The sequence below is a fragment of the Bos mutus genome, chromosome 15, assembly GCF_027580195.1.
Source record: "Bos mutus isolate GX-2022 chromosome 15, NWIPB_WYAK_1.1, whole genome shotgun sequence".
NCBI classification, from domain to species: domain Eukaryota; kingdom Metazoa; phylum Chordata; class Mammalia; order Artiodactyla; family Bovidae; genus Bos; species Bos mutus.
Genome location: NC_091631.1, coordinates 19,097,940 through 19,115,015, shown reverse-complemented (window position 1 = coordinate 19,115,015; position 17,076 = coordinate 19,097,940). Strand labels below are relative to the sequence as shown.

General features: G+C 46.0%; 1 protein-coding gene across 6 annotated transcripts in view; it reads right to left on the bottom strand.

Moving 5' to 3' along the window:
• Nucleotides 1-1,268: 1,268 nt before the first annotated feature.
• Nucleotides 1,269-17,076, bottom strand: part of WT1 (WT1 transcription factor) — a 50,480-nt gene continuing 34,672 nt past the window's right edge. For 4 of the 6 annotated variants that reach the window (XM_070383597.1, XM_070383600.1, XM_070383602.1 and 1 more), the window contains 5 exons: nucleotides 14,448-14,544; nucleotides 11,798-11,948; nucleotides 5,324-5,413; nucleotides 4,641-4,733; nucleotides 1,269-1,992 (listed from right to left, as the gene is read on the bottom strand). In XM_070383597.1, the coding sequence (XP_070239698.1) occupies nucleotides 1,871-1,992; nucleotides 4,641-4,733; nucleotides 5,324-5,413; nucleotides 11,798-11,948; nucleotides 14,448-14,544 (553 nt within the window). In that variant the 3' untranslated portion in view covers nucleotides 1,269-1,870. The remainder of the gene's footprint in view (nucleotides 1,993-4,640; nucleotides 4,734-5,323; nucleotides 5,414-11,797; nucleotides 11,949-14,447; nucleotides 14,545-17,076) is intronic. The other 2 variants (XM_070383598.1, XM_070383601.1) reach the window with 1 other exon arrangement.

Sequence of the window (17,076 nt, the reverse complement as noted above, 5' to 3'; positions counted from 1 at the left end):
AGCGGCACCAAATTAATCTCCTTATTTACAACTGAAAAACTATCCACCAGAACCAGGAAGAGAGTTTATAGTTTATAGATAATGTAGATCTTTGCTTTCACACTCGGCTGCCCTGGAAAGCCTGAGCTGTCTCCAACCTGCTGAGCTACTTCATAGCAACTACAATTGCAAGTTCAGTTGTACTAGGTGTTCAGTTTATACCCTCCTAATTGCAGTGTGTACCTGTGAACTTAAAAAAAAAAAAAAAAGAACAGTTATTTGCATCTCTCTAGGCTTTTTTTTGCTGACATGGAATAAGAAGTGATGCAATGATAGCCTGATGAAAATGACTCGGAACACACAAGTCCCCCCATCCAGCCATGAGCCCTTGTGATCACAATTACTTTATGATGAGAGGAGGGGGCAGTGCTCTCTGGCTGCTTCTAGGGTCAGTAATTGCCTCCTGAGTTTCAACAGAGAGAAACAAAGAATGGTCAGGACCTGATTAGTCTTAAGTGGTCACTGATGTCAGTGTCAGCACCTTACCTGTGGAAAAGAGGCTCAACTCTCCCCAAGATGTGAACATAATACAGCTGATAGAATCTTACCACTTTCCTTTTGAATAGACTTTAATTGAGAGCAAAGTGAAAAATGCAGGTTACATTTTTAGTGTTATCATCAATATGTTGGAAGATCAACACCAAAACAGTGATACATCTAACATTTATACATATCCTAACTTTAGCTGTCAAAGAGCAAATCATTATCAGATATATATATTTACACAATAATTTCAAGCAACAGTAAATAATAAACTCCCTCCCTTAACAAATAAAAACAAAACACACACACATACACCCAACCACCTTTAAACAATGGATTTCCTCACACCATTAAGTCTCATTTTTTTTTTTTTCACATATACTTGGAGACCCAAAGTTATTTAAGTTACTTAAGAACAGTCTTATCAGTGGAAATTCTGGACCAGCCCTTATGTTCTTTTAGAGTCATTTTAATTTTTACAACTTGAAGCCACATAACCAGCATGGTCTGTATACTCTAAGGACACCCCAAATGATAAAAATGAATTCCACTTCCTTTGTGTGAGGAGATATGTACATCTCTGAAGATGTATATGATTACAACTCAAAAGTCAAACAGAAACACAAAAACAAAATCTCAGATCCTCAAGCACGATTTCTTAAGAGCATTGTGCTAACATTAACAATGAATTAACTGAATGCTAAGATTCTTTTAGATATCTCTGCAGAGGTACTGGTTAGTTCTGATTCTTTTTTTTTTTTTTTCAGCTGCTTGAAATGCTTGAGTTTTAAAAGTTGCCTGGTCCAGGTTAGCAGCCTGCCTAACCTCCGGAATGTCGGACAGGACTCACCCCCAGTGCCTTGCTCTCTGATTTATTTCTCGCTGTTGCTGTTAGTAAATGGAAACCATGACAAAGTTTACATTAGCAGACACATCCACATGCCTGGGCCCATAAATATTCTATGATGGAAAATGGTACAATGACTCCATTCCTCTTGAAAATGAGTGTAAAGTGAGAAGGGGCAGGGGAACATCACCAACAGTGGCTCTGCTTACAGTGGAAAATCCAGACCAAATGGTGACGGGCTTTTAACTAACCGGACACTGAGAGCCACTTCTCCAGGGCCTTACGAGTCAACTCAAAGTTGGCTAAGCAGAGACCAACTCCTTTGGGCAAACCTGGTAGAATCCAGTAGTACAGGCATCTTGTCTCAGACGTTGGATGAAGAAAGATCAACCGCCATTTCCTTCTCCGACAGGCGAGTGAGGAGGAATCTGAAAGTCAGCTTTGAGAGGAGCGCGCACTCGGGCCTGCCTGGGGCGCGGGACGGCGGCCGGTGGGGACCCCTCAGAGCGCCAGCTGCAGCTTGCTCATATTTCTCTGGTGCATGTTGTGATGGCGGACCAATTCGTCTGACCGGGCAAACTTTTTCTGACAACTGGGCCACCGACAGCTGAAGGGCTTCTCACCTGTTGACACAATGGCCAGTCAGAGACACTTGCCGTGGAGAGATGGAGCTGCAAGTTCAACTACCAGAGGCCTGAGTTAAATCATCACAAGGCACCCACTCCACATTCCCTCTAGCTTTTTCCCTAAGCTCACACATCTAGTTCATCTCACGAGGCGGCCTTGACGTGGCAGCACCTCTGGGGCCTCAAGGATTAAAATGCTGTGACAATTACGAAATGTCACTGAGTCAGAAGACTTGGGAAATGGGAGAGACGGAGCGAATCAAGGTAACGGAAATGTCTGGGCGCTTCATATTTAATCAAGGGGGGAAAACACTTGGTAAAACACAACCCCTGTCATTAGACGGTTTTGTGAATTGTGCAAACGCTTCCCGTTTGCTGTTTAAGGAGGGCACTGAGCTTAACTGGAAGGCAAGGGCCTTAGGATCATCACGCAGGATACTGTTAATGGACCGCCACCCAGTAGCACAGCTGCAACTAGAGCTTTAACATCTCTGTCTGTATACATATTCTGGACGGGCTGGGCGTGTTAAATAAATCACTGACCTCAGTACACATGGTATTTGCTTCTTTTACCTTAAAGGGTTATTTAGAGAGTAATACCCATTATATAGAAGATTGGAGGTGAGGCATGGTTTCAAGATTTTTTCAAAGCTTGCCAAAAAATCGAGGCTTCTCCATCTAAGGAGGCCTCAGAAGTTTCTTCCAAGTCTCATTTTGGATGGGAAAGATAATTAGCATTTCTGAATGCTTATCTATGTACTAAGCTCTGTGCTGGGTTATCATATATATATATATATATAAATTATACATAATATATATAATTTCATGTACTCTTTCCAACAACCTGTAAGGTAAGCATTATTATCCGCATTCTACAGATGAGGCTGGAACCTCAGGTGAGTGCAGACACAGGCAAGACTTCTTAAACCTGGGTCTGTCTGATTCCAAATCCAGGTCTGTCTGTAGGACACACTTCCTGGGCCTCGGCATAATGGAAATACAGCTGTGGCTTTATCCTAAGTAAAAACATCACAGGAGCCAATTCCTCCACCTGGGGAGGTTCTCAAGATATAGCTAGTCCTTCTCTGAGAAATACTGAAAGGGATAAGCACTGAGAAATATCCCAGGGGAGGCACTGTCCCCGGGTCAGAACTGGAGGCTAATCAACTATAGCTCCCAGTTAGATATTCAACAGTCTACGAGTGACATAGGTCATTTTGTACATCGACAGATACGCATGAGGTGGGGCGCAGGGTACCTCTTCCCCACCAAATTATGAGCTCAGGACTAAGGCAAAGAAGTGACATTAAAGGTACTCGAGTCAGGAAATGAGCTGTCCATCCCACTGACTCTGGGCCACAGGTACTCTGACTGCCTACAAGTACAGCCTGCTGGGGCTGAGAATCCAGGACTGCACGGCGGATCACGCCTTATACTTCCCTCGCCTCCCACTCACTGTCCCTCGGCCCTTCCTGATCTGGCTCCTGTCCCCTGCTCCCACGGCCAACCGTGCTGTCAAAGGTCACCTCCTAATGGACAAATCCTAACCGCTTCTCCTGTCGGTCATCATCCTCCTCAAACTCTCGAGGGAACTCAACTCTGCTGACCAGGGGGTCTCCTCCTGATTCTCTCTCCTCCCTGGGCCACAAGGTGAACACAGACTCTTTCCCCAGTAAAGAAGCAGTGGGCAGGTGGGCTGGGAAGAGACAGATCTGGGGTTGCTACTTACTAGCTTTGGGATTTTAAACAAAGTTATTTCATCATTCTGTGCCTCAGTCTCCTCATCTGTAAAATGGGGATGAAATGTTACCTATCCTACTTATCTTCTGAGGATGTTGTGAAGATAAAATGAGATAAACTAAGCATTGGTCCTCCCTCTGAAGCTAGAAAATACACAACGAAGATGGTGCTATTTTCATTCTGAATCATACCAGCCTTGTGGAGAAGCAAAAACTTTCAGCAGCTGTGAATAAATGTCTTTTCTCTCTCTACTCCTTTTGTTTGTTTATTTTTACTTTTTGGCCATGCAGCTTGTGGGATCTTAGTCCCCTGACCAGGGACTGAACCTGTGCTCCCTGCATTGAAAATGCTGAGTCTTAACCACTGGGCCAGAGGGAAGGAGGGGAAGTGCCTCCCTCTATTCTACTATGAAGGAAATAATACCCACACACCAATATGAGTCTGGCAGAAACCATGCCTGCTCCTGGGGCATTAACTTTTAGCAGAGCAAAGATTCAGGTCTCTGAAAACAGTGTTATAAAATGCAAACTTTCAGGAGTACAAGTGATTGGCTTGCTAGAATTTCTGCTATTTTCCTCCAAGGCTGATTATCCTATCAAACTGAGCGATAAAGATGTGATGCAACAAACTGGGAACAGCAGGGACTTAGCTTATCTCTTCACTTCATTCTGGACACTCCTGAAAGCAGTTCTTTTCACATCTCTTCTGCTCCATACCTCCCACCCCCATTCCTTCTTAAACAATGTTATTATTTAAAGACATCCATGCACTGTTCTTTCTCCTGAATCTAAAGCTGTTTAGAACTTTTCCACTCATCTTTTCCAATCTCTCGCATCACAAGCAACCCCATTCAACAGTAGTTTAAAAAAATAAAGAAAAATAAATGTGAAGAAAAGTTTACGCACTTGTTTTACCTGTATGAGTCCTGGTGTGGGTCTTCAGGTGGTCGGAACGGGAGAACTTTCGCTGACAAGTTTTACACTGGAATGGTTTCACACCTAAACGGACAGAGAAGGTCTAGCCGCGGCCCTAACCGTGTGGGGGCATAGCAAGGCCCACAAGGCCCGCTTCCCGGTGGCCTGAGGAGTTGGGCATTTCCAGCCATACCTGCAGTGTCTGGCTCGCCCTCAGATTTCCCCAACACCCCAGGCCCAGCAGGAGCCACCTAATACCGCACAGTAATCCTTGAAGACCTGTTGTCTTGGGAACAACTATTGCTTAACCACAAGTGTCCAGCTTCTCAGAGAAGTTTCAGCTGTGTCTGAGACTGAAAAAGTGAATCACACACTACAGATGGGACTTTGCTCTCCCCCCACCCGTGTTCTTTACTGACACTCAGTGTATCATCAGCAAATTGCTAGTGGGAATATCATGATTCTGTGGTTTTCAGGGGAAATGTGGGATGTTTCCTTTTCTTTTCTTTTTTTTTAAGAGAAGGTAAATCCCCAGCAATTAGGAGGGAAAATTATTGGAGAAACTTAAAAAATGGCTGACCCTCTCACACCCATATTGAACAATAAAAAGAATCACAAAATCAACAATGACCCAAGGGAACACACTGCCAGCAACGAGAAGGGAGCCTACAAACCTGTGTGTCTCCTTTGGTGTCTTTTGAGCTGGTCTGAACGAGAAAACCTTCGTTCACAGTCCTTGAAGTCACACTGGTATGGTTTCTCACCTTGGGGAAGATACGTATTCCATTGGAAAATGATATTGGAAATAAAGATCTCATTAGAGGCAACTTCTCTTATTGGGACTGAAAGGATCCCAAAATGCTGAAAGGCATTTGGGTGGAAGGTTTCAGGGATATGCTGTCAACCTTAGGGGGCTTCCCAGGTTGCTCTAGCAGTAAGAAACTGGCCTGCCAATGCAGGAGATGGTAAGAGACACAGGTTCAACCCTGGGTCAGGAAGACGCTCTGGAGAAGGGCATGGCAACCCACTCCAATATCTTGCCTGGGGAATTCCCAAGGACAGAGGAGCTTGGCGGGCTATTTTCCTTAGGGTCACAGAGTCAGACACGACTGAAGTGACTTAGCATGCATGCATGCCAAACCACAGGGTTAGGAGGAAGTCCCACCTACATATATATATTCATGGGCAGGAGGCATGGAATTAGGGGCTGGGTGAATAAGGCTGAGTTGGAAGTGAAGGGAACTCGGGTTCTGGAGTTTGACATGGTGGGGAATATCCAGCTCTTTCAATCTGCTGGGTGAGGTGTCGTTTCCTCACTGTGCAACGGGGCCAATAACCTGACAGCTTCCAAGGACTTGTAAACAGATTACAACAGACCATCCACAGAAGGGCTTAGCCTAGAGCCTAGCACAGAGGCAGTGCTCAAAAAATACTGGCAGCTAATATTTAAACAAATAATAAACCAAAGCGGTCTTAAGTCCAAGACTTGAGTTTGTGGCAGAATTCTGGGATGGATGTCCCCTAGAGCTGGCCCCGTGGAGTAAGTACTTTATGTTTTATGGCCTAAAGCTCTGGTATTCTCTGCTACTGACTTCCCAACCCTGAGTTAGGTATAAACAACTCCAGGGTTGTAAGATGTTCAAATTAAACCAGGAGCCAGAGCCTTAGAGTTCTGGGTATCCCTTTACTCGAGAGAAGACAGGAATGGGATTACACAACCTCCTGCCTCACAGTGAAGCCCTGCCCCTGTCTTTGCAGGAAAAGTTCAGCCAAATCCCAGGAACTGCGCCCCCTGAGTGCACTGAGCAACCCTGGACCGTCCCACCTTCTTATGAGAATTCTGAGTCACCAGCATTCTGGGATGGAGAGCAAGCGATCCCAGGATCAGCCGGTTCTTTCTGTTGTTGGGCAGTTCTTGGTTCCTTTCCAGCCTCAAGACCTCCTCTGCTTCCCTGATTCATCCATACTCCTGCTCTATAGAGCTCACCATTCCTGAACCCTGCCTTATACTTCGCTCACACTAAACATCCTCCATCCCCATCTCCAGATTCCTAACCCATCATAAACTCTATGGCACGTCCCTCTCAAATGCTGTTTCCTCTGTGATGCCTTCTTGGAAGCTTCCTGTTCACATAGAAAGCCTTTCCTTCCCTCATTACAGAATGGCTGACATGGGGCCTTGTCAGATCCACCGTCTGCCACCGACTGGAAAATCCTGAGAGCAGGAAACTTTGCTCAACTTTCTATTGATATCCAGCCTAGTGCCTTAACTTCAGCTCTTCAAGCTGGAAAAAGCAACACTTCTCTCCAGTCTCATGTCTTTTTTCTGCCTTTCTGCTTATGCTCATCCTTTACTTTCTCTGCCTGACCCTGCCTACCCTTTACTGGTTAATCCAAGCCCTTCCTTCTTCAAGAAACAAACGATGCTCACTCAGAAAAATACCCTCTGAATGAATCTTTACAGAGCCTCCAGATTCACTCAATCATCACACAGTCTCTTCTCCCTTTTCACTTTTGTATGTCTTGCCTCCAAAACAGACCATCGACTCTTTGAGCAAGGGGCTTGTGACTTGGAGTTAAAAGGCATGAGTTTGAGTCTTCCCTATATCCTACCCACCGGATAATTGTTTTGTTTGTGATAATAAAATGAAATAATGAATGTAGAGAATTTGGCCCATGGAAAGTATTTAATAAAAGGTTCTTAACATAATAGTAGAGAAGACTATATACATGGACATCACCTGATGGTCATCACCAAAATCAGACTGATTATATTCTTTGTAGCCAAAGACGGAGAAGCTCTATACAGTCAGCAAAAACAAGGCCAGGAGCTGACTGTGGCTCAGATCATGAACTTCTTATTGCCAAATTCAGACTTAAATTGAAGAAAGCAGGGAAAACCACTAGATCATTCAGGTATGACCTAAATCAAATCCCTTATCATTATACAGTCAAAGTGAGAAATAGATTTAAGGGCCTAGATCTGATAGATAGAGTGCCTGATGAACTATGGAATGAGGTTTGTGACATTGTACAGGAGACAGGGATCAAGACCATACCCATGGAAAAGAAATGCAAAAAGGCAAAATGGCTGTCTGGGGAGGCCTTACAAATAGCTGTGAAAAGAAGAGAAGCGAAAAGCAAAGGAGAAAAGGAAAGATATAAGCATCTGAATGCAAAGTTCCAAAGAATAGCAAGAAGAGATAAGAAAGCCTTCTTCAGCGATCAATGCAAAGAAACAGAGGAAAACAACAGAATGGGAAAGACTAGAGATCTCTTCAAGAAAATTAGAGATACCAAGGGAACATTTCATGCAAAGATGGGCTCGATAAAGGACAGAAATGGTATGGACCTAACAGAAGCAGAAGATATTAAGAAGAGATGGCAAGAATACACAGAAGAATTGTACAAAAAAGATCTTCATGACCCAGATAATCACGATGGTGTGATCACTCACCTAGAGCCAGACATCCTGGAATGTGAAGTCAAGTGGGCCTTAGAAAGCATCACTACGAATAAAGCTAGTGGAGGTGATGGAATTCCAGTTGAGCTATTTCAAATCCTGAAAGATGATGCTGTGAAAGTGCTGCATCCAATATGCCAGCAAATTTGGAAAACTCAGCAGTGGCCACAGGACTGGAAAAGGGCAGTTTTCATTCCAATCCCAAAGAAAGGCAATGCCAAAGAATGCTCAAATGACTGCACAATTGCACTCATCTCACATGCTAGTAAAGTAATGCTCAAAATTCTCCAAGCCAGGCTTCAGCAATATGTGAACCGTGAACTTACTAATGTTCAAGCTGGTTTTAGAAAAGGCAGAGGAACCAGAGATCAAATTGCCAACATCCGCTGGATCATGGAAAAAGCAAGAAAGTTTCAGAAAAACATCTATTTCTGTTTTATTGACTATGCCAAAGCCTTTGACTGTGTGGATCACAATAAACTGTGGGAAATTCTGAAAGAGATGGGAATACCAGACCACCTGATCTGCCTCTTGAGAAATTTGTATGCAGGTCAGGAAGCAACAGTTAGAACTGAACATGGAACAACAGATTGGTTCCAAATAGGAAAAGGAGTACGTCAAGGCTGTATATTGTCACCCTGCTTATTTAACTTATATGCAGAGGACATCATGAGAAACGCTGGACTGGAAGAAACACAAGCTGGAATCAAGATTGCTGGGAGAAATATCAATCACCTCAGATATACAGATGACACCACCCTTATGGCAGAAAGTGAAGAGGAACTAAAAAGCCTCTTGATGAAAGTGAAAGAGGAGAGTGAAAAAGTTGGCTTAGAGCTCAACATTCAGAAAACGAAGATCATGGCATCCGGTCCCATCACTTCATGGGAAATAGATGGGAAATAATGGAAACAGTGTCAGACTTTATTTTTTTGGGCTCCAAAATCACTGCAGATGGTGACTGCAGCCATGAAATTAAAAGATGCTTACTCCTTGGAAGAAAAGTTATGACCAACCTAGATAGCATATTCAAAAGCAGAGACATTACTTTGCCAACAAAGGTCCATCTAGTCAAGGCTATGGTTTTTCCTGTGGTCACGTATGGATGTGAGAGTTGGACTGTGAAGAAGGCTGAGTGCCAAAGAATTGATGCTTTTGAACTGTGGTGTTGGAGAAGACTCTTGAGAGTCCCCTGGACCGCAAGGAGATCCAACCAGTCCATTCTGAAGGAGATCAGCCCTGGGTGTTCTTTGGAGGGAATGATGCTAAAGCTGAAACTCCAGTACTTTGGCCACCTCATGCAAAGAGTTGACTCATTGGAAAAGACTCTGATGCTGGGAGGGATTGGGGGCAGGAGGAGAAGGGAATGACAGAGGATGAGATGGCTGGATGGCATCATTGACTCGATGGACATGAGTCTGAGTGAACTCCGGGAGTTGGTGATGGACAGGGAGGCCTGGCATGCTGCGATTCATGGGGTCGCAAAGAGTTGGACATGACTGAGCGACTGAACTGAACTATTATTGGGAATAGATACAAAAAGATGGCACTCTTTCAAGAAGGGGACTTCAGTGATGTTAAATACCCTTCCCTCCTCGTCTTCTGCACGGAAGAGTTTCTTAAAGGCTCCGGCAGGTCTGAAGGTCATGGCTATCTTTCTTACTGCCTTCCCTTCCCACAGACATCTAACCCTTACTGTTTTCTAAGTGCCTCTTTTCCATTATAATTTCTACAACCATATTGACTTCAGTGTATTCTCTTGTATTTATCTAGGCAGAATTTTACTTTATCATTTTCCTTATAATCAGATACGTTGCAAATGATCTCATTTGGGGAAATACATAACAACACAACATGCAACTTCTCATCTTCAGCTTAAAGCAGGTGGTCTGCTGCTGCTGCTGCTGCTAAAGTCACTTCAGTCGTGTCCGACTCTGTGTGACCTCATAGACGGCAGCCCACCAGGCTCCGCCGTCCCTGGGATTCTCCAGGCAAGAACACTGGAGTGGGTTGCCATTTCCTTCTCCAATGCATAAAAGTGAAAGTGAGGTCTCTCAGTCGTGTCTGACTCTTAGCGACCCCATGGACTGCAGCCTCCCAGGCTCCTCCATCCATGGGATTTTCCAGGCAAGAGTACTGGAGTGGGGTGCCACTGTCTTCTCCGATAATCAGATACTTTTCAAATGATCTCATTTCGGGAAATACATAACAACACAACATGCAACTTCTCATTTTCAGCTTAAAGCAGGCGGTCTACTGAGTATAAACTCAGGTCTATGCCAGAACTGTAGCCTTCACTGTAGCCTTCAGACACAATGGCTTAGCAAAGACCAATGGTCTAAAGAGATCTGAACCCAGCTCATTTTCTTCTTCAGCTTCCCCAAAGAAAAGTCTGCAGTAACAATAAAACAATGAAAGTGAAAGTCATTCAGTTGTGTCTGACTCTTTGTGACCCCATGGACTATACAGTCCACAGAATTCTCCAGGCCAGAATACTGGAGTGGGTAGCCACTATTCTTCTCCAGGGGATCTTCCCAAGCCAGGGATTGAACCCAGGTCTCCCACATTGCAGGTGGATTCTTTACCAGCTGAGCCACAAGGGAAGCCCAAGAATACTGGAGTGGGTAGCCTATCCCTTCTCCACCGGATCTTCCCAAGCCAGGAGTCAAACCAGGGTCTCCTGCATTGCAAGCGGATTCTTTACCAACTGAGCTATGAGGGAAGCAATAATAAACAATAATGGTACTTAAAACGAAGAAGCTACTTTAAATCGTGGGAAAAAATGGTACCAGCTCCCCAGTAGGAAAGCCTGCGCTTTGCCCTGATTTCCTGTAGGAAAACTCAGTCACATTCCCATCTAGTGCGCACAAGGCCAACCAAGAACAGACATTTGTGAAACCGATGTTCACATTCCCTGTGGCCAACAACCAAACGTGGCCAGTTCTTTCCCAGAGGCAGACCCTGTAACCTGTGGGAAAATCCAGTTTTCTTTAAAACATCATCAAAAATCATCTTTTTCAGGGGGGTTGAAAACAAAAATTAAACCTAGAAGCCATTTCCCCACTCCTACCTGGTTGGTTATTACTAACCCAAGCAGTTAAGTTCTTCTTTGGACCATCTCATTCTAAGTCTCCAGAATAATCTTGCACATCAAGTTCCTAGAATTATCTAACTACCAAGCCCCAAGGCTAGCTCCTCTCCCGTAAGAGATGCTAATACTATTATAAAAGTTAGAGCGTTTATTCAGACTTACTGACACAGGGAACTGGAAGAGATGGTTCATATCTCTAATTCCTTTCATTCAATTTGATTTTAGAAGTTAATCTAGTCTCAACAATTGTATAAGGGAGGCTATCATCTCCATTTTCCATGTAAGGCAGATGAAGTTTGAAGCGTGGTTAGTAACTTGCTCAAGGTCACACCACCTGGTGGTGAAACCAGACTTCAAGCCAGGTCTCTTTAATTCTGTGAAATTCTCTCTCTACCTACTCTGCTCTTCCCTTTTTAAATAAAGGATAGAACTTCAGGATACATAATGGTCTGGCAGCCTTTTTCCATCCCCTGAAAGTAGTGTCTACTTTGCATTCCAGAAATCACCTGTGTCCTGGCAGTGACAGCAGGAAGCAGGGGCTGCCAAGCCGCCCCTGAGCCACCAGAACCAAGACTGGACGGTGAATGCACTTACCAGTGTGCTTCCGGCTGTGCATCTGTAAGTGGGACAGCTTAAAATATCTCTTATTGCAGCCTGGGTAAGCACACATGAAGGGGCGCTTCTCACTGGTCTCAGATGCCGACCGGACAAGAGTCGGGGCCACTCCAGGCACACGCCGCACATCCTGCAAGCAGAGTGTAAGATGAACAGAGGCTTTAAGCCACATGTGAACATTCACATTGGTCCCAAGGAAAGTGAGCTTTGAAGTATTCCCAAAGGAGGGATAGTGGATGTGATGCCTGAAACCACTCCCCCCAACATCTGAGGTGCCCAAAGCAGACATCGCTAGTGGATGACAGAGCAGCACATTCAACAGTGCATTGCCCTAAGATCATCACTGCTGATCAACCAGAACCGGGACCTGAGATGAAGTCAGTCTTAGGGCTGCTGATCCAGAGCATCTGGAAAAGAAATGCTGCACACTGGGAGAGTTCCCAATCTTTCCTGTCTCTCAGCTTCTCAATCTTGAAGCAGAGAGGTCTGGAAGTCAAAGCCCCAGGTTCTACTCTATTCCCTCCCACTCGGACACCAGGCCACATGACCTCGGGCCCTATCTGCAATGGGTTGGGAAGTCCTTATTAGAGAAAAATGAGCCCCCAACTGAGCAACCTTCCACGTGTGAGTCAATGACAAGGAAGAAGAATACATCCTGGGAGGTGAGGGTTCTGTCTGTGAAGGGAGCTGAAACCACAGGAAGCCCACAGCGTTGCCAGCACGATACTTTACTAGAGACACCAGGAAGCACCGTGTGTGTGCCTTCTGCCCACTCTATGTCCATCACAGGGCATTCTGTGGATCACCTTTATCCTGTAGGAGTGTGTGTGCATGGTTTGGTCCTCCATGAGAAGAAGCTAGAGGGAAACAGTGAGGCAAATGCCCCTTAGGCTCCGGGGACCAGTGAGTCATAAGCAAAAGCAACGCAAGTGCCTGAGGGGCCACTGAACCCTCCTCGTCCTCACACAGATGTGCAGGTCAGGGCCCCTAGAGCACATCCATAGTTTGTCTTAAGACCCGGGACCACTTCTAAGCTTACACACTCCTGCCCTGGGCACTTCCCCCACCACCCACAAGCATACGTTCAAGTTCCTATTTCACCTCTTGCTGCGCGATCTTTTTTGAAGTAAACATACAGTAGTACCATACGGCTGGAGAAGGCGATGGCACCCCACTCCAGGAGAAGGCGATGGCGCCCACTCCAGTGTTCCTTCCTGGAGAATCCCATGGACGGAGGGCCTGGTGGGCTGCAGTCCATGGGGTCGCACAGAGTCGGACACGACTGAGCGACTTCACTTTCAGTTTTCACTTTCATTCATTGGAGAAGGAAATGGCAACCCACTCCAGTGTTCTTGCCTGGAGAATCCCAGGGACGAGGGAGCCTGGTGGGCTGCAGTCCATGAGGTTGCTAAGAGTCAGACACGACTGAGCGACTTCCCTTTCACTTTTCACTTTCGTGCATTGGAGAAGGAAATGGCAACCCACTCCAGTGTTCTTGCCTGGAGAATCCCAGGGACGGGGGAGCCTGGTGGGCTGCCGTCTATGGGGTCGCACAGAGTCGGACACGACTGAAGCGACTTAGCAGCAGCAGCAGCAGCAGCAATACCATACGGCTCTACTACTGACGGGCCACAGTGTCTTAAGGCAAAAGATGGAATAAGTTTAAATGAGGAGGCAGCTGTGTCTGATTGGTCCGCTCTGGAGGAAAATTAACACAGACCACGACAGTAAGTCTGATAAACTGGGCTTGGTGAAAAGGAAGGGAAAAGGAGTTTCGTACAGGTCCTTTAATTCACCCCAGAGGCAGCGCACCGTGCAACAGGAAATAAAACAGAGTTGTCAGTGTCAGCCAGTCCTGGTGGAGAAGGCTGACATTACTTGTCTGACTTCCATCAGATGTCCATGTTTCTGTCACCCTCACTTTTATTCTCACCACTGGAAGGCTTGGGGATGAGGGAACACGCTGTTCTATCCCCATGATGCCTCTGGAAACATTCTTCAGAACATCTCAGAGCACTTGCTCCACACATCACGTGGGAACTTGGCCCACACACAACTTATTTCTAATGTGCTGACTACTCTGGAGAAAGTATCTCAGCCGTTACTCATGTTGTTGCAACCACAGAGTCACACGCCAAAAGGCACAAACACAAACCCTTGGTAACTGTGCGTGGTTCTGAATGCCCAAAAGAGGCTCCGGGAGATGGCCTTCCGTCCAATTTCCATTTTACTTTCCTTTCCTCACTCTCCCTTAGCAAAGACGGAGTCTACCTTTGGGCACTTGACCGTGCAGAACAAGTCTTAGAAGTCCACAGTCCAGGTCATTAATTCAAGCTCATTTAGCCCCAACGTAAGATGTGCATAGCCTACCCTAGAGAAGGCGAATTAAACAGTGAAGGAGGAAAGAAGGGAATTCTGCAGAAAGCACCCTGGTCTGAGTGAGGCGGCTGCATGCACACCGGCCTCTGGAAAGGAGAAGACCCCCCCGCCTGCCCCAGTGGAAGAGGGGGATCCCTGCTGACACAGGAGCCTATGGTTAGGGACAGACTTGCCAGGGCCAAGCGGCCAGCAGCGAGGACATGAGAGGCTGTTGGGAAGGAAAGAGGCAGCCGGGGTCCCGTGTACTCACCTGAATGCCCCTGAAGACGCCGTGGGTGTGTATCCGGTACTGGGCGCCACAGAGGATGGGTGTGGTGTGGTTGTCACTCTCGTACCCCGTGCCGTGGCTGCAAACACAGAGAAGGGAGAACACGACTCAGGCTGCTTCACAGGCATCAGGGCAACGCACCTCTGCAGTGAGACGAATGTCCTTTCAGAGCCCTTGGCTTCTGCCTCCCTCCACTGGGGCTGCCCTGGAAGCAGTGCTTTGTGAAAGGCAGAGCCGCCCGATCCTTGGGTGACCCCCAGGCAGTCCCTTACCCCCGCACTCTCCAGGGCACACCATCTGGGTCCATGCCTCTCTCAGACAAGCCAGGGAAAAGTCACAGTGGCAGGAGTTCATTCCCAGCAAGTTGTTTACCATCAAGACAGCAGGGCTGACAGCTGTGAATATCTCAGGAATGAGCAGATGCCTCAAATTTCACATTGAATGCAAGGGATTTTTTGTCGGCACCTCATGACTCAGTTTTTACCAGATAGCACCAAGAAAGCGATGACGCTTACAAGAAGAGATGTCGCATCCTTAGAAGCGGGGATTACACATCTGGGGCTCTGCTCCACTTCAACTGCAGATCAGGTTTCCAGACCAACTTAACTCTTTACAGCCAAGCCAGATCCTAGGTGGACACTTCCTCCAGCATTAGACTGACCAGTCCCCGAGCCAGAGCTCAGTTAGCCTTGGACTACTAGCGAGAGCTGAGGGATGGAGAAGGTTGGAAAGAACACCTTGCAAGGGGTGGATGCTCTGCTCTAAAAATATTCTCTCCTTTGCGTAAAAGCTGATCTCTGTTCTTCAGTTGTTTTACTTTCAAATGAGGCCAAGTGGACTTCCCCAGGAGTCCAGTGCTTAAGATGAAGGAGGAGTGGGTTTGATCCCTGGTTGGGGATCTAAGCCCCCGCATGGCTGCAGGGTGCGGTCAAAGATTACGAAAACTACAACCACCACCACCAAATGAGGCAGGGTGAGAACTGCAACCCACAGGGCAGCACATTATAATCGCAGCTAGACTCACCATGGGGAGCTTTTATGAAATGCCTCTGTAAAATGGTGAAGCTGCTTTGAACCATGTCTGGCAGTTCCTCAAAAGCTTAGATGTAAAGTTACCATGTGACCCAGAAATTCCGTGTCCAGGTGTATTCCCAGGAGAAATGAAAATATATTTCCCCACAGAAATTTGTAGCCATTAGCAGCATTACTCGTAATAGCCAAAAATGAGAATCAGCCCAAACGCCTGTCATCTGATGGTGGATAAACAAAATATGGCATATTCCTAAAGTGGAATATTATTTGAGGATAAAAGGAATGAAATACGTGATGAAGTACGCGACAAACCTTGAAAACATTACGCTAAGAGAAAAGTCAGTCACAGAGGACCGCTTGCTATATGGTTCTCTTTACAAGAAACGTCCAGAAGAGGCAAATTAGAGATAGAAAGTAGATAGGTGGTTGATTGCTGAGGACTGAGGATTCTGAAGGGAAATGGAGGGTGACTGGTAACGTGAAACTGAAAGTCACTCAGTGGTGTCTAACTCTTATAGTCCACAGAATTCTCCAGGCCACAACACTGGAGTGGGTAGCCTTTCCCTTCTCCAGGGGATCTTCCCAAAGCCAGGGATCAAACCCAGGTCTCCTGCATTGCAGGCAGATTGTTTACCAACTAAGCTATCAGGGAAGCCCGTGATTGTTAAAAATGTCCTCCAATTGTGGTACTGCTCATACAAGTCTGTGAATACACTAAAACCCCCTGAATTGTACACTGCAAATGGGTGAAAGGTACACTGTGGAAATACATAAAGCTCTTAAAAAATTAAGGTGGGGGAAAGGCTAAACTGGGAGATGGACTGACATACACACATTACCAAATATAAAATAGATAATTAATAAGACCTACTAGGAGCTCTATATTCTGTAATGGCCTAATGGGAAAAGAATCTAAAAAGAGTAGATACATGTGTATGTATAACTGATACACTGCTATACAGCAGAAAGTAACATAACATTGTAAATCAACCATACGCTTAATAAAAATTAAAGTGTGCCAAAAAATTAAATCGCAAGTATTTATTTTTTTAAAAAATTACCTCTGGGGACTGGGGTCCATGCATTTTTTTAAGCCTCTGGGTGAAAGTTAACTGTCAGAACTGAGAACTCCCACGCTCTGCCTCTGTTACTCTAGAGAGTCCCAGGGGCCCGATATAGGAGGCAGGTAGCCCACTCCATCCAAGGCTGGCTCAACTCTCACTCACCCAGGGGAGAGAATTCCTGGAAGGGAAGAGTGTCAGGACGACGCACACGTCCACACACCCTGCGGCCACAGCAGCTGTGGCATTTCACCTCTGGTTCTGGCTCCAGGCTTTCAAGAAAGAACTGCCTGTCTCCTTCCTACAAAGCGATGAGAGCAGTTGGGGGCGGTGGGTGGCAGTTCTGCTCCCTCTAACCTCCTACACCTCATCTCCACATCCTTCAGGTGATTTTTGACATATCTGGGGGGAAATGTCCCAAAGAGCTGACCCAGGGTCAGACGACACACAAAACTGGGAGGAAATGCCAAACTCAGGTAATGTCTGCCTTTTGGAACTTTAGAACGCGTTTGCCAAAA